General features: G+C 48.5%; 1 protein-coding gene and 1 non-coding gene across 3 annotated transcripts in view; one reads left to right on the forward strand and one right to left on the reverse strand.

The window, feature by feature from the left end:
• Positions 1–23934, reverse strand: part of KCTD15 (potassium channel tetramerization domain containing 15) — a 73610-nt gene that overhangs the window by 2817 nt on the left and 46859 nt on the right. For both annotated transcript variants that reach the window (XM_015411094.1, XM_015411093.1), the window contains exon 4: positions 17180–17485. In XM_015411094.1, the coding sequence (XP_015266580.1) occupies positions 17180–17485 (306 nt within the window). The remainder of the gene's footprint in view (positions 1–17179; positions 17486–23934) is intronic.
• Positions 23252–23323, forward strand: TRNAP-UGG. The gene has a single exon. It is a non-coding gene; the product is annotated as a tRNA-Pro (tRNA).

The following is a 23934-nucleotide window of genomic DNA, read 5'->3' on the forward strand; positions in this document are numbered from 1 at the left end:
GAGTTCACTTCCCCTGCTTTCCTGGTCGGCCTAGACAAACCTCATAGCTGGGAGCTGCTGAGAGAAAGTTATACTTACCAGATGCTGCCCTTTTTCTGTACAGCTAAGTGGGGATTTGAACTCAAACCTTGTGGGGCTTGATGTATGCCTGCAGCAGAATGCATTGGTGGCTGTGGTGGTGCCCTTACATTAATCACCCCCCCCCAAAAAAAAAACCACCCTGAAAAACAAGCATAGCCTGCAAAGGATTAAGCTGGCACTCCCCCCCCCCAGATGTGTTAACTTTTTATTTGCAAGGAGTCTTTTTCATAACATTACCAATGTTTCATAGCATCTCCATTACCAGTCCAAAAGGTCAGACTGGAACACATGGGTTGAATTAAGTCAAGAGTTTTTGGCCAATCATGAGGAAGACCATCCGGAGAGTTAGAGAAGGTCCTTACTGGAACAGGCTTCCCTGGGTGGGCTCTCCTTCTTTGGAGGTTTTTAAGCAGAGGCTAGATGGCCATCTGACCTCAGTGCTGATTCTATGGCCCATCACACACACACACACACATCTTAGTGCAGATTTTCAGAGCAGTAAGCCTTTAACCTTGACTTTGGATTCTGTGCCCTCCTTAAGCACCATTCTTTTCCCTCTGGTGTACTTATTGTGCAGCTACAATTTAAAAACGCATTTTTCTAAATCAGGTTGGAACATCACTTGTGATGTGTGTGTGTGGGTGGCATCCAAAGTTTTTTTAAAAAAAATTAAGCAGTTGCCTTATTGCAGCTGTGCAGTAGTGTCCAGCAAGTACCTTCCATTTAAATCCTTGTGGTTCAGGTTTTGCACATGCATTTTAGCGTTAGTTGGTTGAATGAAAGGGAACAGAAAGGAAGGCAGGCAAAGGGGGGAACCCGCTGCTGAAAGTGACCAGACTATATCTGAAACTGACAAGCAGCTGCAAAGCCCCCTTTTCCACCTTGCCAAGCACTAGGGGATTCTCTGATGTGTTATTGGCCACTGTGAAAAATGGGAAGGAGTCACATGATCTCATAATATGGCAAAATGTGTGTGTGTGTGTGCACAAAGTCAGCTGCAACTCCACCACACTTTGCACAGGGCTGCCCAGTTTGTATGGGGGCGGAGTCCTCTGGCAGAAGTTCTGGAGAGCTTTTTTAGTCTTGTGCCACTAAATTGGGGGGAATGGTATTTTCAATACGGGATTATGAAATCCTTCTGGTACTTTAACCACAAGCTTTTAATTAGAACAAAATCCAATCAAACCTGATACTGAATTTTCACAGGACTGAAAGTCAGTTGCAAGCCTCCTGCTCTCTTTCATCACAACTCTTCCACCTGCATTGGCAGCCTCACTGCTAGTTTGTTTATTTGTCCTTCTTAGTTTTAGTGCTCCTGCAGGTGCCTGGCTCTTTGAAGAAAAAACCTTGGAAAACAGCTGCAGCAATAGCAGTGGCTGGAGAACGGTGTCCACAGGAAAATTTAATGGTTGCAGTTCGGAAAACACATATTGCAAATACTCTAGAAGAGCAGGGTCATGCTCAACACAGCTTTTCTGGGGCTAGTCAGAAGGAAGGAGGAGGAGGAGGAGGAGGAGATTGGATTTATACCCCACCCTTCACTCAGAGTCTCAGAGCAGTTTACAAACTCCTTTCCCTTCCCGTCCCCACAACAGACACCATGTGAGGTAGGTGGGGCTGAGAGAGCTCTGACAGAACTGTCCTTGAGAGAACATAAGAGATGCCAATGTTGGATCAGGCCAAAGGCCCATCCAGTCCAACACTCTGTGTCACACAGTGGCCAGAAATACCATGTGCCATCAGGAGGTCCACCAGTGGGGCTTAAAACAAGGGGGAAATTGTGCTTGTACGTCGATGAAGGGGGGGGGAGGATGGTAGAAGGTGCAGAGGGGGTGGAACAACTTCGATGTGGGTGGGGAGTGTCCTTTGACGAGCGACAAAAGGGTGGAGGGAAATATAAGGGAATCTGTACACTTTTGAATTGCCTTCGGCTTGGAAGCGAAACAAGGGGAAAATTGGCACAAAAGCACTCTCAGAAAACCAGGGGGAACAGCAAGCAGAAAGCAAACTGAGTGCTGAAGGCAGGAAAATCAATGCAGAATGACAAAGAAAACCCGACAGGCGTGCACAGTGAAAGTGAGGGGAAACACCAGTGCATAATAAACCTATAACTCACTATGAATTTAGACAGATCCTGAGAGGGCAGGAAGGGTTTGAGCCAGTGCTTGGTTCTTGTGGTCCTTTCTTATATGCCCAGGATAATGCTGATCACCACTTTGGGGTCAGTAAGGAATTTTCCTCCAGGCCACATTGGCCCTGGGATTCTAAAGGGTCTTGCCTTCCTCTGGCATAGAGCAGGGGGTCACTGGGGGAGCAGTTGTGAATTTCCCGCATTGTGCAAGGGGTTGGACTAGTGACCCGTGGAGTCTTGTCTAGCCCTATATTTCCTTGTGACCCACCCCCACGAAAGTGGTACAGCTCATTCTGCCACCTCAGAATCCTGCCACCTCATTCCATTCCATAGTCAAACCAGGGCCTACATGAGGTTTTCTTTACACTCCCTGCACCTTATTTCCAACCATCTTATCTAAGCACTTCTCTTTGCGAGGGACTTTCCAAAATTGTGGTCCCCAAGGTCCGAAGGTGTTTAAAAAAGACCTGCAGGAACTTGCTACAATCTCGCGTGATGCACTCTGGTCTTTCAGGATCTCCCAGAATATTATGCAGCGATAATTCTATAACTTATTCCTAAATGACTACAGTGTGATTAAAGTCTTGCTTACAGCAAATCTCTGTAGAAAAACCAAATATTAATCAAACAAACAAGCACTCTGCAGGGCAGTTCAGTACATTACTGAGTAAAATACTGGCTGGTAGAGATATTGATGCTACCTCTTAAGGAAAAGCAACACTGGGGCTTCCGTCATAATAAAATGAGGCCATAACTCATTAGTAATCTGCAATGTCAGATGGGAAGAAAAGCGGAAAGAGTCCAGCAGCTCCTAGCCATTTGGGGATATTTACTCCAGTTTCTAAGGACGTCCCACACAATCAGCTTGGGTTTGTCCTTTATTATGAATCAGCGGTTTGTGGACTTTCCACACCTCACCTTTGTTCCTCTGAATCTACCACCGTTTAGTTAGGGTCCACAAACTGAGGCTGGCTTTTGGAATCTGGCCAAAATTTGTGCTTTCCTTGACAGGGTTTTGTTTCTATTGATCAGAGCACCTCAGAGGTTCAGCACAATGGTAGAGACAATCCCTATGCCCTTCTTCACCACGGCTTGGGATGCAAGTTCACTACTGACATTCTGAGAGACTTAGAAAGTAGACAGACATCTCTGTTTTCTAAGCCCAAGGTTATGAGGGTCTCCACCAAGGTGTGTATGATTGGTGTGTGTGGTACCCCTACAGTATGCCTCCTACCCCTTCCTGAGAAAGCCCTAAAACCCCGTGTGCTTTAACTGGACACCCTGCATGGCTGGTCCTCCTAATGAAGTTTCTGTAAATGCTCATGTGAGCCCAGAATAGCCTATGGCATGCTCTGGTTATTGCCAGTGTATGCACAGAGGGCTGGATCATGTCTCTTATTATGATCACTTTAATCTTTGAAGACTAGAGAAGACATTTTTCCTATGCCAGACTTCAAATTATTAACAAAAAATAAGGGGCAAGAACAGCAGGCCTACCCCTGAAGCCCCACCCCCTTTTGTGTCATGCAGGTAAGATGTGAGCCATTGCCACCGAAAACATCTGGAGAGAGCATCACATGAAGGTTGATGTGGTCAAGAAACCCTTGGACCAAATGTGAATTTCTGTAGTGCCCCCCGCCACCTTTTTGAGCTTGTGAGCACCTCTGGAATTTTGAGGCAGGGTAGGGGGTGCCACCACAAAATGGCTACCAAAGGAGGCAGAGCCAAGTATAAAAACACACACAAGTGGAGGGGCCATGGGGAATACAAACAACACACAGAAGAAGCCCAAGGGGGGGGGGCTAACATGCACACAGAAGGCGACAACCAATGGGGGAAATGGAAGATAAAAAAACCAGAGATGACCAAGGAAGAGAATGGGTGCTCCACTGATCTGGTGCTTCCCAATCCCCACTGCCTCACAGATGATCCATGGGTTCTTTTCACAGGATCCTGGATCTTTCTCTAGCTAACAGCCAGTGGGATCCAGGTGAAAAGGCCCTTCATTTACACAAAGGCACCCAGTCACTGGTTCTGCCTTCACAATGGCCCTACTTTCCTGAAGTACATGCAGGGCACCTGGCACCCATGGGCACCGTGTGTTGGGGAACCCCACCCTAAACTATTGCCCCAAATTTGAAAGAGAAGGCAACTGCGGGAAAGCCAACAGACTTCTTGCTAGAACTGGCCTTTGGATTTCTCCCTTGCTCTTCACAGCAAATAATAATTTAGTTTCCCTTGAACTTAAGAGCAATCAAGAAGCTGGAGGCAGGTTTCTTTCTCTTTCAGAAAGCATTTTGGAGATACACACCGTTGCTTTTGAACTGGGCTGACAGCTCAATTTCATCCTGATTTTACTGTCTGAATTGGTTTCGGATTGGGCTTGGTACCACCTTGGAAGTTTGCTGGAGAGAGGCAGCTCAAAATCGGAATGAATGAATGGGTTCCTGCATTCAGTCCTTCCCTAGCTGGTACATGGGAGTGCTCAGCAGCTTAGAGACTTCCTGAAAATAACGTTAGGATGCTCTTCTAGAACAAGTCAGGCACTGATCTGTTCGACAACGACAACGCTTGACGAAATCTGACAAAGTGAGCTTTGACTCATGCAAGCTTATACCTTGGGAAATCTTGTTGGTCTTTCAGGTGCTACTGGACTCAGGTTTTTGTTTTGCTACCATCTGAAACTTTCCCACATTCTGAACCTTTGAATGAGATGCTTTGCAGGCAATCTTCCCTTGCTTTGAAGTTATATCCAGGAACGTCTTTCTTCACCAATTTTTTTTGGAAGCCTCTAGACTAAAGCAACAAGTCTAGATAGGAACCCCATACCTCCAAAGTGGCTCTTCAAACATTGCTGTGGAAATGTCTGTCTGACACCACTGCCCTCTCGTAGCAGTGTCCGAGAACATCACAGTGGTTAGCCCCTGTGCATGTAACAGCATGCATGGATCAGAACCTCTGCAGTCATGTAACTGGGAAGCCCATAAGCCAGACATGCAATCTGAAGAGTAACTCACTGTGAAGACCCCTGCAGTGGAACACGGCTGTTTCCCTTTGGCTGATGTCCCGAAGGATAACTAAGAGAGAATTTTGCAGCATCCTGACCCACATCACAGATCGCTGAGGTTCCTTTGGAGAACTCTACTCACAGAACAAACTAAGGACTTTTCTCCCTAGAGGAGCCAACCTGCTCTCCCAACCACCACAAAAATTGGGTTCCGTTGCAGAACTAAAACCCCCCAGAAGGTGCGACTTCAGCTGACATCTTTGTGCTGTCTGCCCATGTTGTCAAAAGCTTCACTCAGTAGATCAAGAGTCTCTGTTTCTCTGTGTGAGTGTACCTCATTTCCCACCTCGCATAATTTTGGAGGAACCCAATTTTTGGCATGGACGGGATTTTCAAGACATATCATGTGGGTGGGGAAGAAAGAAAGTAGAGAAAAGCCCTTCCCACACAGCCCCTCCCAAGGCACTAAACTACAGTGTTGGCTTTGGCACATTTTTTACTATCCTCTTGACTTTCTCCAGAAGCTGCCGTTCTGGCCCCCTGGACCTACACAGTATCATCTCGTGTGGCAGAGAGTATATGTTTTGCCCGGGGAGATTTTAAACCTTTCTATGAACTCCCCCTCTTCTCTCCCTCCCTCCCTCCCTCAATCCCGAGACTTGCCTGCCTTCAGTTCCGCTATCTGCTCATGTTTTTGGCAGGCGATGCAGGCTCTCCACTAGCCGCCTTTTGCTCCCAAGACGGGCAAGGCAGAGCCAAGCTTTGATCTGCTCCAGCAGTGTGTTTTCGCCCTGCAAGCGCCGGCTGGCCTTGGGACACAGCAACTTGCCGTTCGAAGCAGCAAGGAGCTGCCAAGCCTCTTCCGACTTCTGCCCTGGCCTGGTATCGTTTCTGCACGCAAGTGTTAGAACCAGAGGGAAAAGGAGGAACGGAGAGCAAAATACGGAAAGGGAAGAGAGAGGAGGAGGAGGCATGACCGAGCCGGGGGGGGGGGATCCCAGTCGGCATTTAGCTCCTTTTTGGGCCAAAGGCTGGTGTCAGAAGATGTGCTAGGCCCTGTTGTATGCAAATAGGAGTCTTGAAGAGACTGGATTTATACCCCGCCCTTCACTACCCAAAGGAGTCTCAGAGCGACTTACAAACTCCCTTCCCCTCCCCACCACAGACACCTGTCAGCTATGCTGCTATGGGGGTTGGGATGGTCAGGCAGAGTCAGTGTAATCTGCTTTTTTCCAGGGAGCCGTGGGAGAAGGCGAGTTCCCAGCTTTGGCTGGAAACCGTTTGCTAGCTTTATCCCGCGCGGGGGAGGATGCCTACTTGGCCAGCGCAGTGGGGGTGTGTGCATACGAATACCCTATATCTTATTATGTCCAAGGGGCAACTGCCATTCTTAACAGTGACCATGTTAACACATCTATAGCTCTTCAATAACAGTATTACCTTTCCTGAAAGCGTGTACTGTGTTTTTGGCTGTGGGTTCTGACAGCATCCTGTGAGGTGTGAAGATAGATCAAGATGGATAGCCGTGTTTGTCTGTCTGTAGCAGTGGAGAAGAGCAAGAGTCCAGTAGCACCTTAAAGACTAACAAGACTTGTGGCAGGGGATGAGCTTTCGTGAGTCACTGCTCACTTCTTCAGGCCTGAAGGACCACCACATATGGTTCCATTTTAATAGAGGCACAGCCAACCAGAGGAGTCACCAAGAAGGCAGCCGTCTCCAGCCCAAAGCTCCTTACAACTCAGTTGCACAGACATCTCTATTCCAGTTTGCCGGTTCTTTGCAGCAATGGGTTCCAATCGCTCCACAGAGCGTGAGGGAAAAGCTTCCAAACTCAATCCTGATTTATTTATGCATTTACACCCTGCCGTTCTCCCCAGACGGGACCCCAAATGGCTCACATCATTCCCCACTCTTCCGTTTTATCCTTGCATCAACCCTGTGAGGTCGCTCAGGCGGAGAGTGGATCTATATCCCACCCTTCACTACCCAAGGGTGTCTCAGAGTGGCTTACAAACTCCTTTCCCTTCCCCTCCCCACAACAGACACCCTGTGAGGTAGGTGGGGGCTGAGAGGGCACTGACAGAAACTGCTCTTTTCAGAACTACGGCTTGCCCAAGGTCATCCAGCCAGGTGCAAGTGGAGGAGTGGGGAATCAAACCCGGTTCTCCCAGATTAGAGTCCGTGCACTTAACCACTACACCAAACTGGCTGTGTGTGGTGTGTGACTAGTTCAAGGCCACCCAGCAAGCTTCTGTGGCAGAGTGGGGATTTGAACCCAAGACTCCCAGATGCTACTCCAGCTCTCTAACCACTGCACCACACTGACCGTTCCTGGACTAGAATGTAGCTTTGCTACTGTGCATGGAGAAAGTTGGGTGCTGACATGTGAATATGTGGCTGTGTACATGACAAGTGCTGTCATGACTTGGGAGTCACTGACTCACTTGGTGTGGCTGAGAGTCGAGCAAGCCACTGGCGACACAGGAGATACGAAAAGCCTTTGCTCTCCAGGAAAGCTAGCCTGATGCTTCTCAAGTAGGAGCATGAAACCCACAGCCCCCCATGACTGCTTGGCCCCCAACTCGTGGGACTCAGTGGTATACTGTGGCTGCTCCATTTAGTTATTACAGCTGACCATCGTGGGCTGCACTCTCTTGCAACTCCTCTTATAAGTAACCGGACAACTTGTCTAGAAATTTATTTACTGACTTCATTTAGACTCCGTCTTTCTCCCCAGTGGGTACCCAAGGTGGCTTAGTTATTCTCCTCTCTTCCATTTTATCCTCCCATCAACCCTGTGAGATAGGTTAGGCTGAAATGGTTTGACTGTCCCAAGTTCACCCAGCAAGCTTCCATGGCAGAGTAGAAATTCGAACCTGGGTCTCCCAGGTCCTAGTTAGTTAGTTAGTTAATTCAATTTATATCCCACCCTATCCCACAGGCAGGCTCATGGTGGCTTACCACATTGATAAAACAATAAATAATAATCCACAAAGTTTCATCAATAGTCTTAATTCTACTACAGCAAGGAGCGGCAGTTTTGGGGTTCTTTTGTTTCACCCTCCAACAAGGGCGCTGACTTTCCAATTTCTGGGGTGGTGCTGGGGCTGGGTCCTTAAAAGAACCGGAGCCCAGTGACATCACCGAGAGGAGCCAGTGACATCACCGAGAGGGTCCTCCATTGCCACTCCCTATGGAGTTTAGCACTCTTCCCCCCACACCACACTGGCCACACCAGACCAGCAGTGAGATCTTTGCTATGAGTGCTGGGTTTGGAGTAGCCAGGACCCTGATTCACATCGGCACCGCCGTGCATGGGGAGAGGAGTCTTAAGCCTTCCACCCCACCATGCCATTTTCTTGACCAGAAATGTCCTCAGAGAGCCAATAAGTTGCCCTTTATGTTTACACCTATTGATGGATGGAAGTTTCCCCAAGAAGAGAGATGACGGGTCCCTGGGGCTGTTTCACACTGGAAAATGGTACCTGGTGTGTTGTTGTTGTTGGACCTTAAGCCCCCTTTCCCTGAGGTCTCTATTTGAGTCCGGACCCTGTGAGTCCTGGAACTCTAAATATGGAACTCTTAGCACATTCCTGGTTTGCTCCTTGGCTTGTGAGCCCCACCACACAAGGGAAGCAAATTCTGAATGCTTCCTTATACACCACACAAAAGAAGGGCTTCTTTTTGAACCAGGTCTTTTGTTCTGACTGCCTGGGGGGGGGCAGAGATGGCTGACAGTTTTTCAGCCTCGGGGGGGGGGGATCCACACTGAAACCTTGCCCAGGCCATGAAGATAACAGCCATAAATTAAATTAAACAGTCAACTATTTGCCCCCAACCTTCTACTGATGCGCCAAAGGAGCTGCTATACGCTGCCCAATGCCTGGGCCAGGTCTTATTTGTGCGTGGCTTGCAGGATAGGAGGCCTTTACGGGGTGGCTGCCCCAAACAGCAGCTGTCACAGATATCAGGCTCAGGCTTTTGTGCCCAAATGGACTTGAGGAAAGGCCTGCGGCTCATCTCCTGCAGCCCCCTTCTCCAGGCAAATGTCATCTAAGAAATGGGCCTCAAATAAGACTGAATGATGGAGGGCCCAATGGTGTAGCGATGCACTCTCCTGCCGATGCATCCCTCTCCATGTTTCTTCTTCCAGAGTGTGCACAGCTGCACAGGAGTGCAGAAGGAATGGAGCCCCTAGGAGTCCTAGGCTTGGATGGGGCCTTTATAAGCCATGCAGCCCAACCCCTAGGTTGGAAATCCACAGCTAGAACATTCCCAACAGACAGGCATCCAGCCTCTGTTGGAAGATTTCCACTGAGAGAGAGCTCCCCCTCCTTGCACCGGTAACAAGAGTTCCTTTTCGAACCACTGTTATCATTTGCAACTCTCTCCTGATGTTCACTGTCTTTGGATCTACCCTTCTGTAAATTAAACCCATCACACCTAGGCCCAAACTACATGTTCTGGTTCTCCACAGCCGCACAGCACAGCGCAGGTACAAATGGCTTAAAATAAATAAATAAAAGAGAGCCCAAATGGTATGCCACCATGGGGGGAGGAAAGAAGAAAAAGAAGAGAAGAGATTGGATTTATACCCCACCCTTCATTCAAGAGTCTCAGAGCAGTTTACAGTCTCCTTTCCCTTCCCCTCCCCACAACAGACACCCTGTGAGGTAGGTGGGGCTGAGAGAGCTCTTTCGAGAACTGCCCTTGAGAGAACAGCTCTGAAAGAACTTGTGACCGACCCAAGGTCACACCAGCAGCTGCATGTGGAGGAGGGGGGAATCGAACCTGGCCCTCCCAGATTAGAATCCGCGCTCCTAACCGCTATACCAAACAGCCTCCCCCAAGCTGTTTTGCTGTGCCGAAACAGAACTGGGGGTGAGTTATTTCCCTGCTTCTGCTGCTCCACATGGAGTATTCTGCACATGTGCAGCAGCAAAAAGAGGGACAAGGCTTACCCTCGGTGCCATTCTGGTACATGAAAACAGCATGGGGGAGGGGAGGAGTTCTTCCTCACCGCTGCTGTGTGGCTGCAAGGAACCCAAAGCTGGGTCCGGAGAACCTGGCTCTGTATCACTAAAAACACAAATGTGCAGTTTGACCCCTAGTCTTGTCCTCTGGAGCAGCAGGGAGCAGGAGGGAAGAGAAGAAGAAGAAGAGATTGGATTTATACCCCGCCCTTCACAACCCAAAGGTGTCTCAGAGCAGCTTACAAACTCCTTTCCCTTCCCCTCCCCACAACAGACACCCTGTGAGGTAGATGGGGCTGAGAGAGCTCTTGACAGAAACTGCTCTTTTTCAAGGACAGCTCTTATCAGAACTACGGCTTGCCCAAGGTCATCCAGCAGCTGCAAGTGGAGAGTGGGGAATCAAACCCGGTTCTCCCAGATCAGAGTCCGCGCTCTTAACCACTACACCAAACTGGCTACACCAAACTGGAGAGCAATCACATCAACAGAACAGCTCTGGAGTGACTTTCTCCCTTCTTGCATTCACCGTGAACTCAAAGACCCTCTTCAACTGTCACCAAACACCACAACCCCAAAGTTTCAAGCAGAGCGCCGGTTTCCCGAGAAGGCAGGAAAGAAGCACCAAGATGAGTCTGCAAGCAAAGGGAAGGAGGCTGAGGTTCACATCAGGCCTTTTCCTCCGACTGAGCCAGCAATATAAAAACACACAAGCCAGGCAGACAGGATCTTTTTAAAGCCTGGTCTGCAGAACAAAGCGCTTCACTGAGCTACGGATGTGCCCGGAGGACTTGGCTGCAGGCTTCCACCAACCGCTAAAGGGGGGGGGGGAGGCAAAAGGGAAACCAGGACTCATCAATTTTTCCAAGGCCAAATCAATCCTAAAGCGGCAGGCTGCCCAGCTGGCACTGGAATTGGGCAGCCAAGCCTAGCGTGGGAAGCTGTTTGTGTTTACACTGGAGGCGGAACAGGAGGTCCTCAGGACTCGGAGCTGGGGCTGCCGATGGGTGTGGATGCTCAGGGACAGCTCTTTCAATCACAGCAGGATGCTCCTCCCCTTAAGGGCTGACATCACACTGGGTCTTAGGGGCAGAGCACAGCTAAATGTCCAGCAGAGGAAGAGATTCCTCTCTGGTCTCTCCTATTCAAAATGTCCAGCAGAGGAAGAGATTCCTCTGGTCTCTCCTATTCAGACAGAGGTCCTTGGAAAGGGCAGCCCTTTCACCTTCCCCATCCTTCTCATCCTTAATTCATCTCCCTACTGGTGGCCAAAGATGGGAAGTAATGTTTTTTGCCTGGTTTGGTTGAGCAACTGCTGGTCTGGCTCTCGTCCTGTTTGCCAGGCTCTTGTCCTGTTTGCCAGAGCCAACTCTTCAACAGACTGTTTGTTGACCTGTCAAGGCTGTTCGACAGGTTGCTTTACTGTTTTCCTTCCTAACAGTGCAATCACCCTTTCACGCACACGCATTCTCACACAGCCCGATCTCCCCCCCCCTCCGTATTTGCTGCTCCACTCGGCAGACAACCATTGAAATGGACAGTCACAAATCGTATATACAAATGTGGAGTTTGTAAAGAAAATCCTACCAGTTGGTGTTTATCTGAGTAACCCTTAGCAACACTAATGGCTGCCGATCTGTTTGGATCTGCAGTCTTATTGCGCACGTGCAGTTCGGCAAAAACCCAATGCAACACTGACTGACAGACCTTTAAAGTTCCAAACCCAAAAGACCCCATGATCACCTTTGATCATGAGCTTCCAATTACATTAGAGAGACTGTTTGCTGAGTGTGTTTGATGCAATTTGCAGCATGCCTACTGGTAACTGGGATGGGTAACTTTAACAGTACCACCCTCAAGATGGATGGCAAAATTTACACTGTTTTCACCTTCCTCATGTTCTACCTGTGGAGGATCTGCCAGTCTTTGAATGGGGAACCTCCGACTGTTTTGGTGCTCCTGGGGGTGGAGCAGCACAGACACCTGAGCAAGCCTCCCCCCCCCCCAGCTCATTAGTGCCTCTTGACCTGACTGCAAAGACTTCTGGGTTAGGTCTAGAATCCCTGCCTGAGCACCTAGTCTTAAACTCAAGGGCTTATACTACCTGTGTTCCCAGGCTTCCTACCTCTTCCTATTCTGCTGGACAACCTGTCTCCTGACCCAGGTCCACCCTGGAACAGGCTTGTTCTATCTGGACTAACTTGCGATTGCATTTGATTACTCCTGATGCTGGCTGCAGGCCACCCAGATTGGACTGCTTACCCGTTTCCAGATTTTGCCTCCCTCCTGCTTCTCTCTTGGTGCTCCTCCAACACTGCTCCAACCTCTCCCTAGCTCTTCCGCAATGACTTGTGCTTCAGTTCCCAAACCCTCGGCTGCCTGCCTACTGCCCAACACTCCCAATCCAGAAGGGCGTCGTCATGCCTTGGGTGCTCTCAGCTGTTGGAAGCCGGCTCTTCCGCAAAGCGATGACCTCTTGCCACTCGTCTCTGAAGGGAGCTGTCCCTTACTCTGTCCTGCTCTCATGGCAACCACAAGCACACTGTTCACTCTAGTTGCGAAGGGGGGAATGCAGGCTTAGTAAATGTTGTCGAGAATGATGAGTCTGTGCTGCAGGAAAGATCCATGCCGGTTTCTTTGCACGCACCCTGCTGCAGTCAGAGGAACAGAATACGCATTCAGATTTGGTCCCCTGAGTCTGCTTTTGTATGAAGCTGCACAGATGGAGCCTGGGCATGGGGAAAGGTGTGGCAAAGAGCATGCGAGTTCTGCAAAAGATTCCCCGGCCAGTATTCAATTGTACAACTTTGGAGCACAGTGTAATTTCCCTCGGACACAGCACAAAAGGGCTGGTTAGTTATATGACAGGGCAAGTCCTCCAGGAAGGAAAGCAACCTTTTACCTGGGATGAATTTCATTTACATTTTCCCGTGAAATTAACAAACACAGTCTTAAGAAAACAATCTGAGCAGTGCAAAAATCTACAGCTTTTTCTTTGCATTGGGTCCTGGGAACAGGTATGTGAAACGGCCTGAAAATATTAAGGCTTTTCTTTTTGGCTGCTTCTGTACCTCGCCTTTCAAGAAACTCTGGGAGACATCCATGGGATCATCCTATGTTAGACTGTCAAGAAGACCATGGGGTAGATTACCTTGCAACTCACTGTCTCATGGAGTTGCCAACAGTGCTAATCTAACCAGAGTGGCACCCTCCCAAGACCATAAAAGTCAAAAGGCTTAGACTAAGGGAGGGCAGGAAGGGTTGCATCAGTGCTTAGTTCTTGTGGCCCTTTGGTACATGCCCAGGGAAATGCTGATCACCACTTTGGGGTCAAGAAGCCATTTTTCTCCAGGCCAGTTTGGCCAGGGATCCTGGAGTGGGTTTTTTTGTCTTCTTCTGGGCATGGAACAGGGGTTACTAGGAGTGCGGGGTGTATTTGGACTAGATGACCTTGGAGGTCCCTTCCTACTCTATGATTCTAGTGGATAAACAACTAGAAAATGCATATGGAACTTTGTTTTTGCATACGATTATTGTATGTAAGACTGTTATATACAACAAGACTGTTGTATGTTCAAAAATGGAAAACCTCGTCATTACCTCCAATAGAGGAATGGCTAGTCAAGTGATGGCCAAAATTGCATCTTTGATAAAAGAAAAGATTTTACTTAAATTTATATCTACATGGAAACCCTTTATGGACTTCTTGAGTAAAAAGGGAAAAAATCATCTGATGACTTATGGTTCTGAAGACTAAATGGCAAAGATAATAAGCTTACACATAAACGTGATATATTTTCCTTGGTCTGATTTGGACTAAGGTGGTAATAAGTAAATGTATGGCTTCCTGTAGCACAGAAAATCAGATATTACTCCTTCTTCCTGCTCTTAGTTGATTTGCTGTTTAGTTCCTATTTTTTTTGTTACTTTCCCCCTTCTTTTTTATTTTGTGTATGAAAAGAAACAACAACCTTATTAAATATACCTGTCCCACCTCTGGGAACTCTGGGAGTGAATTCTAGAGATTCAGTTCACTTCAGTGGAGATTTTGGCAAGTGACTGTGAGGTACTTAACTATGGCTGCAACATATATATTTATTTATTTAAATTTATAACCCGCCCTCCCCGTGAACGGGCTCAGGGCGGCGTACAGATGGGGCCAATGCCCAATACATAAAACATTAAAACTGCATTTAAAAACATTCAATACAACTTAAGTGCTCGCCATAATATCTAACAAGGGAACAGATGACGTCATCAGGATAGTATCCTTAGTGGCCACAGCTCCAAGCAGTACCACCATTTTAGCGCTCACGGCGAGTTGGTAATAATGAGCTAGGACAGATAGTAATCAATGTTTCCTCTAAGCTGTGGAGTCTTGTGAGCAAAAATTCTACCTTGTGAGCTACTGGCATTAAAGTTGTGAGCGGGCAGTTTGGCTACTGCATAATTTAGTCTGCTCTGGAGCCATCCTTCTTGAGCTAAGACAAAAATGTGTGAGCCGGAGGCTAAAAAACTGTGAGCTAGCTCACACTGACTCAGCTTAGAGGGAACACTGGCTGCAATGCATTCAAGTTTTACGATCTACATTTTCTCCCCTAGGGATTGTTCTCTAAATTCCCACAGAAGTGAGAGCAGACTTTCAGCCCACCTAGAACCACCAGAGTTGTCAAGGATTTCCAGACAGGAGCTGGAGACCAGAAGGAGCCAGATCCACCACACAGCCTCAGGTGGCAGATCTGGGGTTCCCTTAGGCCAGCAGAGTGAGAAGCAGGCAGATTTCAGTCATGGGGTATGATTAGGAAGCTGGCTTATTAGAAGTCAGGGTCACCCTATGAAACTGGTTGGCAGTAGATTCAAGAGACAAAGAAGTGCTCAGTTTGCATGTACCAAAGCTTCACATGGGTGGTTGATCTGCACATTGGCCCTGTTCATACAACATGGTGACTGATCACGTGCATCAGGAGGCCTTCAGGTAGTGAAGAAGAAGAGACTGGATTTATACCCCGCCCTTCACTCGGAGTCTCAGAGCGGCTTACAAACTCTTTCCCACAACAGACACCCTGTGAGGTAGGTGGGGCTGAGAGAGCTCTTTCAAGAACTGCCTTTTCAAGGACAGCTCTTGTCAGAACTATGGCTTGCCCAAGGTCATCCAGCAGGTACAAGTGGAGGAATGGGGAATCAAACCCGGTTCTCCCAGATTAGAGTTGACGCACTTAACCACTACATACACCGCTCCCACTATGCCCAGTTAGGAAGCTCTTGGTAGTGAATAATTGTAACATCTGAAAAGGACTCTTGATGTAAAGCAGGGGTCCCTAACATTTTTGAGCTTGTGAGCACCTTCGGAATTCTGACACAGGGCAATGGCCCCACCTACAACACAGCTACCAAAAGAGGCAGAGCCAGGCACAAAATGTCAGGGAGTGAGGAGTAATAGTAACTTTTCAACATTTCAGGCAGAAGCTCTGTTTAACAGGATGCCTTTTAAAATCAACCTATCGTTTAAAGTGTGCCTTGCACACAAAAGCTCATACCTTACAAGTGTGCCTTGCACACAAAAGCTCTGCTGGTCTTAAAGGTGCCACTGGACTCTAATTCTGTACTACTGCTTCAGACCAGCACGGCTGCCCACCTGGGTTTAAAAATATTTTCTTGCATGCACCCTTCAGTCACACAGCAAAGATCCTTGTGCTGTTGTGGCAGCTGCTGCCAAAAGCAATTGTTTTTTGAATTTGCACAGCCAGAGAGATCAGCAATGGCCAATCAGAAGCCTGCTGAGCAAAGGCCCCACCCGGCCCCACCCACTTTCTCAGAACACTCGGCGGGCACCACGGTGGTGACCCCTCATATAAAGGGAGGGACTTCACAATTTATCCCACTGACCCAACCATCTTCTAAACAGGCTGGATGTGAGCTTCTTGCATTACAGAGAACTCTTCTTCAGGCACAGGTGTCCAAAGTACTACCTCCTCCACAGTAGCTTCCCTTGCTTCTTTTGCTACTGACTCCTCTTTAATTTCTAACTCTGGCCTGCTCACTCTCAACTCCAGCAGCCGTTCTAGCAAGAGGTGAAAGTTTCCAGCCGTCTCTGTCACACGACCCAAGGTGGGCAACTCCCGGCAGCCACGCTTACAGCTACACTTCCCACGTGACCAAAAAATCCAGGTTGCTTTGGTCCCTGCTAATTAGCGAATGGCAGCCGAGACAACTCAGCACCGAGGCCTTCTGTGGGGTGACCCTCCAGGGCTCTCTCTCTCCTGTGGGAAAACTCGTTTGGAACAGCATTTTCCCCAAAGGGCAAACAGACATCTCTTGCTCCTTCCCACATCTCATCTCTGCCTTGTTGTCTTCCTTCGTTTCAAGTGTTTAATTTTAAAGCTTAAAAAAAGAAGGCCAAACCAAACCCTGCCAACCCCCATAAAACCCCTCTGAGTATAAAGTGGAACACATTTTTGTTTAAAATACTCTGGGCCATTTTTATAGAACATCCTCTTGGAAAAAGAAAAAAAAATGCAGGATCATTTTTTTTTAAGTCCATCCCGCAGGCTCTATCATTTAATTATGAGTGGGACATAAATTATGCATTTACACATTGTTGCATTTTCTATAAAGTGGCATAGCGAAGGGTGCTTTTTTGTAGTTTTCCTGCTCTTTTTCTTCCTAGGGGCAATTTAGAAGGGAACAAAGAGCTGCGGGGTATGGCGTTGATGAAAAAAATTAGCATTTGTCAGCCTAACAACATTATGAGATCAGCATGGCGCTAACATACACAAAATATGAATGTATTCCCCCCCCCGCTTAGAGTGAAAGGGGAAAAAATAGCCCACCTCCCAAATACCGCCATCTCACTAGGCAGAAAATGTCTCCTTGCAGTTTAAGCACCAGACAGAGGTAATTGGGCAGAAGGGACTCATTTGCATACAACCCGAACATGAAATAAAAGCAAGTCATAAATGCCTGGGAATAATTAAAAAAGCACCCCATTACCTGCACGGAATTCAACCGACAGTATCCGTTCAAAGGAAACCTAATGACGTGGGTGGGGTCCTGGTTCCAGCCAGCGTTGACGGAATTGCACATCACGTCGCCCGTCTCCGGGAAGATCTCTTCGATGAGCGCTTTCTCCCCACTCAGTGCAATTCTCTCCCCAAGATCCGGCGTCACCCTTACAACCAAGCAGTCACACGGCTGGAAATGCTTCCTTTGTTCCTTCTCTTGCTTCCACCGCTCCAGTTCCTTGATCATCGGCTGCAGCTGGTAGTACTTGGCTTCTTCATATAAAAGATTAAAGTCCTTCCATTAAAAAAAAAGAAAGCGAGAAAGGAAAAATGGCTTAGAAATGCTTATGGGCCTCTGTCAAACATCTGTCATTCCAGGCTGACCTACATACTACACGAGGCAACAGGTATCTAAACACCAAAGAATCCAATGTGCTTCAATCCCCCCTCACTTTGCCAAGCCTTGCCAACTTTGTAATTTTGCTCTAGCAGACTGGGATGATGTGATGCCCTTGTGTTGCATGACCCTTTGTGTCTGTGTTATTACTCTCCTTTTTCTTTTGCCATCAAGTCACAGATGACTTACGGTGACCCTCCTGGGTCTTCAAGGCAAGAGACAGTTCAGAGATGGCTTGCCATTGACTGCCTCTGCATGGCGACCCTGATACCCTTGGTGGTCTCCCATCCAAATACCAACCAGGGCCAACCCTGCTTAGCTTCCGAGATCTGATGAGATAGGGCTATCCTGGGCTATCCAGATATAAGAACAAAATGGTGCGGTATAAGCAGAACTGGGTAATAAAAGATGTGTGGGAGTCGCCTGTCCTGGCAGGCATTAGAAATCAAGGTGACAAAGTACAGGTTGTTTGTAAAGAGGGAGTTACTGCAAGTGGTACTTGTCCTGCTGCAATAAGAGAAATGCCGTCTTTTGCACAACTATTAAAAAGACAGGAGCCTTATGCTGCATACCATCTTGCAACCTCACTGAGCACATGAAGCAGCTTTATGCCCATTCAGACTCTTAGTACATCAACGTCAGTACTATCTACTCTGACTGGCAGTGAATTTCCAGGATCTCAGGTCTTCCACATCACCTACTACCTGGTCCTTTTAACCAGACACACTGGGGATTGAACTGGCAACTAGGGGTGTGCAAAAAATAAATAAATAAAAAATTCGGCCCATTCGGATTCGGCCGAATCGGGCAGAATCAATTTTGGCTGGCAGTAAGACTCCCGCATGTCAGTTTCATCAGCACCAGCCGATTTGGGAGTCTTTCAGCCAGCCAAATGTCCATTTCAGTCCCATTATATCCTATGGGCCATTGAAGTCAATGGCGAAAACATAGGGTATATTCTGGGGGCTGGAGGGAAGGAGGCTTGAGGGAGGGACTCCAAACTCGCAGGGTAGCTGCTGGAGCCTCTCCCCAAGATACCAACCAAGTTTCAAGAACATTGGACCAGGGGGTCCAATTCTACCCGCCCTCAAACAGGTTGCCCCTATTCCCTCCATTGTTCTCTATGGTGGGAAAAAAGAAGTGTGACCTCACTCAGGATTGCCCTGAATTCCATCTTCTTGAGAGCTCTGCCCCTCAGTCTTTTCCTAGCTCTGAACCCTTCTGTTGACCTCCTTGGCTCTCTGGGGCAAAAATCAGATGGGATGCTGGGATATCTGTGAATTAATCTCCCCAGTGCTTTTTACCGTGAAATAGCAGGTGAGGTGGGGGAGACAATCTGGATAGAGGCCAGTGGGGCATAGGGAGTGCTGCTATTGATCTTTCCCCAGGCATTGCTTTACCGACTGCAAATGCCCCCTTCAAAGCTATTTACCTGTTGGGGGAAAATATACAGGTTGCTTTAATGGTGCATGCAAACCCCCCCCCCCCAACAAACAGCAATTCTGGGGGAAGACGGCACAAAGGTAAGGGGTGAGCATCCCTCCTTTCAGAGCCCTGATTTAATTTCTCCTCCTCCTTGGGAACCACTACACACCACTTACAAATGCTCAGGACATTTTTTTACGGACCTCCCAGCATCTCATCTAGCTAAGATCTGTACACCCTGGTTTGTTTTTGTTTCCCTGTGTCCCAGGACTCTTTCCGAGCCTCATCCTGCTCCTTTGTGAGGCGTTCATCCCAAAATTTTCCTTTCCCATGCAAGCTTACCTGCAAATGGTTCTGTTCCCCTCCCCCTCCCCCGATAAACTGAGCTCTGCTCACAGCCCTGCAGGTCAGCCTGTCAGCATCAGAAGCTTCGCTGCCACAGGCAGGAGACAAGACAAGACAGATTATCTCTGTTATCCCCACAGCAACCCTATAAATTAGACCCAATGTTATTACCTCCACACTGCAGATGGGAGACAGACAGAGGCTGGAGGAAGTGACTTGCCCTGGGCCACTGTGTATCTCCAGGCCAGGGATGAAATGTGAACAGGCAACTTCCTGGTTCACAGCCAAATCCCCAAGCCACAATTCTCCTTCACAAGGACAAGAAACCTCTCGGCCGTCCACGGAAACCCAATTCACAGGCCGCCTGCCGAAAAGGCGGCCCCGTGGAATTCCCCACCACGGGACAGCATTTAAGCCAAGAGTCCAGCAACGTTCCTAAAGCACTGCATAGTCAGCCCCACAACAAGAGCTACAAGGGATTCAACCACCTCTGCAGAAGAAAAGACGTCTCACTGCGAGTAGCACCAGAATGAAAGTCAACTGCAGCTCCACCAACTGAGGGTGTTGCTGGGACTTGGAAGAGACCTTCCTCTGTACCAGAGGATGGCCGGACAAGAAGGCCTCACAGAAGCTTTCCTTACATTTGCACGGTTACGTAATATCCTTCAAGTTATTTCTGGTGACTTCTGATGGTTTCTGCATTTCATATCATTGAATGAGATCCCTGAGGACTAGGGTGCTGCTAAGCTGCTCCCTCTTTTATGATGCTGCCCGATGGGAAGGGAGGAGTTTTTCATTTTAATCTTTTCCTGTACTCCTTTGGGATAAACCATCCGGTTGCCGGAGGATAATGCACTAGGCGTTTCTCGCCCATGCATTTGCTGTCACACTGCTCTTGCTGCCACCCAATAAACTGTAAATTCACCCACCCAGTTCAAAGGTCTGGATAAAAGGGATTGGTGGAGAAACAGGCGGCTGCACCCTCTCTCCCTGGAGTGCAAGGAGCCAGCATGGTGTAGTGGTTAACAGTGGTGGACTCTAATCTGGAGAACTGGGTTCGATTTCCCATTCTTCCACATGAAGCCAGCTGGGTGACCATGGACCAGTCACAGCTCTCAGAGCTCTCTCAGCCCCCAAATAAGTCTAGCTTGCCACCTAGTGGTGCCTAATGCAAAAAAGAGCTAGAACGTACGGCTGCCAGACAATCTTAGGATCTCCTGGCTATACTACACTGACTGCCATATGATAATTATTAACTATTATTTCCTTGGAGTGCAGCGTTTTCAGAAGAAGCCCTGTTTCCTGGGTCAAGACTACCCAATCCAGAGCTCCTCGTTTTATACACTGGGGAGTGGGGAAGGGGTAGATGAAGAGGGATTACTGATGGTCTGCACCAAGGGTTGCCAGCTATGGGTTGGGAAATACCTGGAGATTTTGATAGTGGAGCCTGGGAAGGGCAGGGTTTAGGGAGGGGAGGGACATCAGTGTAGTAGAATGCTATAGAGCCCACCCTCCAAAGCAGCCATTTTCTCCAGGGAAACTGATCTTGGTCATCTGGAGAACAAATTGTAATAGCTGGAGATATGCAGGTTGGTAACTCTCACAGTTTATTGACCCTAACAAAGCAAGCAATGAAGAAGGTCCAAAGCTACCGAGTCAGAACTATTTATCCGCATGGGTAGTGGCTCTCCAGGGTCTTTCCTAGCCCCGTGGCCGGAATTAAACCCAGGGCTTCAGAAAAAGAACCTGCACCAATCCCCCCCCCCAACCCATGCACACTTCTTCTCTTTTGGCCAGGAGCTGTTGTGTCACTGTCGACAACACGACACCCAAACTAAGGCATCAAAGGCAGACTCTGGAATCCGTTTCCCCGGCTCTGCTGCATCCACCTCTGCCAATCTGATACTGCTCATCTGATACGGGTGCGTTTGACACCCACTTTGCACGGATGAGTCAGGAAGGGAAGCGGCTGAGAATCCAGCCCAGGGAGTGCTGATGATGGTCATTTAAAGACACAGCAGGAGAAAGTCAAGTCTCTGCACTGTGGAAACAGTGAATGCAAAGAATCTGGGAGCCCCCGTGACAGTGATACCTTCTTAAAGCCAGTTCGCGTAGAAGTCTGTGTACTCCAGCCTGTGGCTGACTGCTAACCCTGCTCAGGCACTGGGCTTCAACCAGGAACCCAGAGGACCAGTTCCTGTTCCCTGTGCATATTGTTACAGGAGCGCAGAATCCTCCTGGCTGGATGACTTACAACGCTCACAGGTGTGCTGCTCACCCCTCACTTTGAGCCGAGATGCTGATCCGGGAGACTGTGTTCCTCCTCTGTCCTGAAGACAGGCAGCCTGCCCGCCTGAAGGTACCTTGGCTCGGCATCCTTGAATCAGCTGCTCACTCCCTCAGGCACTGCCTAACCCCTTCAGGGACGAGGAAAAAAGGGGGAACGGGAGTTGATGGGGCTTCCCTCCAGTGTGACTTCCTTTGTGCTCCTCTCTACCATCCAAAGAAATCAGGCACTGCAGGGGAGTCGGTGAGTGGCACCAGAGTTCCTAAGAGAGCTAGAAAGGGGCTTCCCGGCCAGCTATGATGTGTCTCTCAGCCAACAGCTGCTAAAGTTACTCCATGTGGGCATGTATTCACAGACTCTGGTGCTCCTGGACAAGCCTTTCCCACAAGCTGACTGGTTAGCAATGGCAGATGCTAGCATTTGTGTGGAGAACAGAATTCCTATGGCTTCACAAAGGAACTTAAGTCAGTTTGGTGTAAGGATCCGCAAATCCAGCAGATGTAATAATTCTGAGAATTCTGAACTCGGGCTAAAAGGCACATTGCAGAAGTGAGGGATGGTGGTTATTCAGGATGGCACAATCCAGGACAGAAGGGTGTGGCCAGGCAGATTTATCTGCACATGAAGCTGCCTTATATTGAGCCCCACCACGGTCCATCAAATTTAGTATTGCCTGCTTTGACTAGCAGCAGAGTCTCAGACCAGTGTTTCCCCCCTCATCTACCCTCTCATCCTTTTAACTGGTGATGCTGGAGACTGAATGTGTGACCTTCTGCATGCAAAGCGGGTGCTCCGGCAGTGAGCCAGTCTCCCCAAGAATCAACCATAAACACAAGATTCCAGTCTTCTTTTTTTGCCGTCAAGTCACAGCTGACTTACGGCAAACCCACAGGGTTTTCAAGGCAAGAGACGTTCAGAGGTGGTTTGCCATTGCCTGCCTCTGTGTTACGCCCCTGGTATTCCTGGGAGGTCTCCCACCCAAATACTAGCCAGGGCTGACCCTGCTTAGCTTCTGAGATCTGACGAGATTGGGCTAGTTTGAGCTATCCAGGTCAGGGCTGTCCCCTCTTGGATCACATGAAACTTCCTGATATGTCACCAGTTAAAAAGGATCAGGTGATAGAGGGGACTGAGCCTGGGGCCTTCTGCATGCAAAGCAGATGCTCTACCACTGTGCCCTATATGAAGCTTCCTTATACCAGGTCAGACCTAGCACTGCAAATCTTGACTCACAGTGGTTCTTCAGGCTCTCGGGTGGATGTCTTTCCCAACATCTTCTAGCCAACACATTTAACTGGAGATTAAATCTGGGACCTTCTGCATGCAAAACAGGTGCTCTGCTACTGAGCTGTGACTCCTCCCCAAATCTAGATCTAGCCAGCCAGCCAGCCTTTCAGTCCAAACACAGCTCCCCAAACAGCCTGCAGTTATCAAAAGACAATATGGATGACAATTAAAATTCAACAGAAAGGATTTCTATGGAAGTGGATTGTTCGTTGGCTGCTACTTGCCTCCCCTCTGGTGGACTCTGCAATGGTAACTGGAAACTGGGGGGAAGGGGTCATCAGCTGCAGCTGGATCCAGGTGCAATGAAGGGGTGTGTTGGAGGGACTGTAGCTCAGTGGTAGAGCCTCTGCTTTGGATGCAGAAGGTCCCAGGTTCAATCCCCAGCAGCTCCAGTTAAAAGGACCAGGTAGTAGGGTGATGTGAAAGACCTCAGCATGAGACCCTGGAGAGCTTCTTCCCGTCTGAGTAGACAATACTGAACTTGACATACCGGTAGTCTTATTCAGTATAAGGGAGCTTCATGCGTCCAGTGCATGAATTTGATTTGATTGGTACCTGGCTACTTCCTGCGTTCCCACTACTGGTCTCCTAATTGCCTTAAGTAATTTTTAGATTCCTGCTACCACCACTGTATAGCATGGGGGCATGGGAGTTGGGCTCCTAGTGCTACAAGGTGCTGGTAGGATTGGGGTGCAGGCCTCTGATTCAGTGAGGGCCCAGTTATGATGCAAACTGGCTGCCTCAGATGGTGATAGGGTTGCCAGGACATGCTTTGGCAACTAGTGAGAGCTGGGTACATGGCATGTTCTTTGACATCACTTCAGGGGAAAAACTGGAAATGAAGGTGGGTAGCTCTAGGAACCAACAGAAACACTATGATTTCCCACAGAGTTTCTGGTGATTCCTAGACTATCAGCAGTCACTTTTGGGGTTTTCTCTATAAGTGATGTCATGGCCCATGGGCCATTTTTTTCTTCTCCTCCGCTGTTGCTTGGAGGGGTGG

This window comes from Gekko japonicus, unplaced genomic scaffold (genome assembly GCF_001447785.1).
Source record: "Gekko japonicus isolate JY-2015 unplaced genomic scaffold, Gekko_japonicus_V1.1 scaffold711, whole genome shotgun sequence".
In the NCBI taxonomy this organism is placed as follows: domain Eukaryota; kingdom Metazoa; phylum Chordata; class Lepidosauria; order Squamata; family Gekkonidae; genus Gekko; species Gekko japonicus.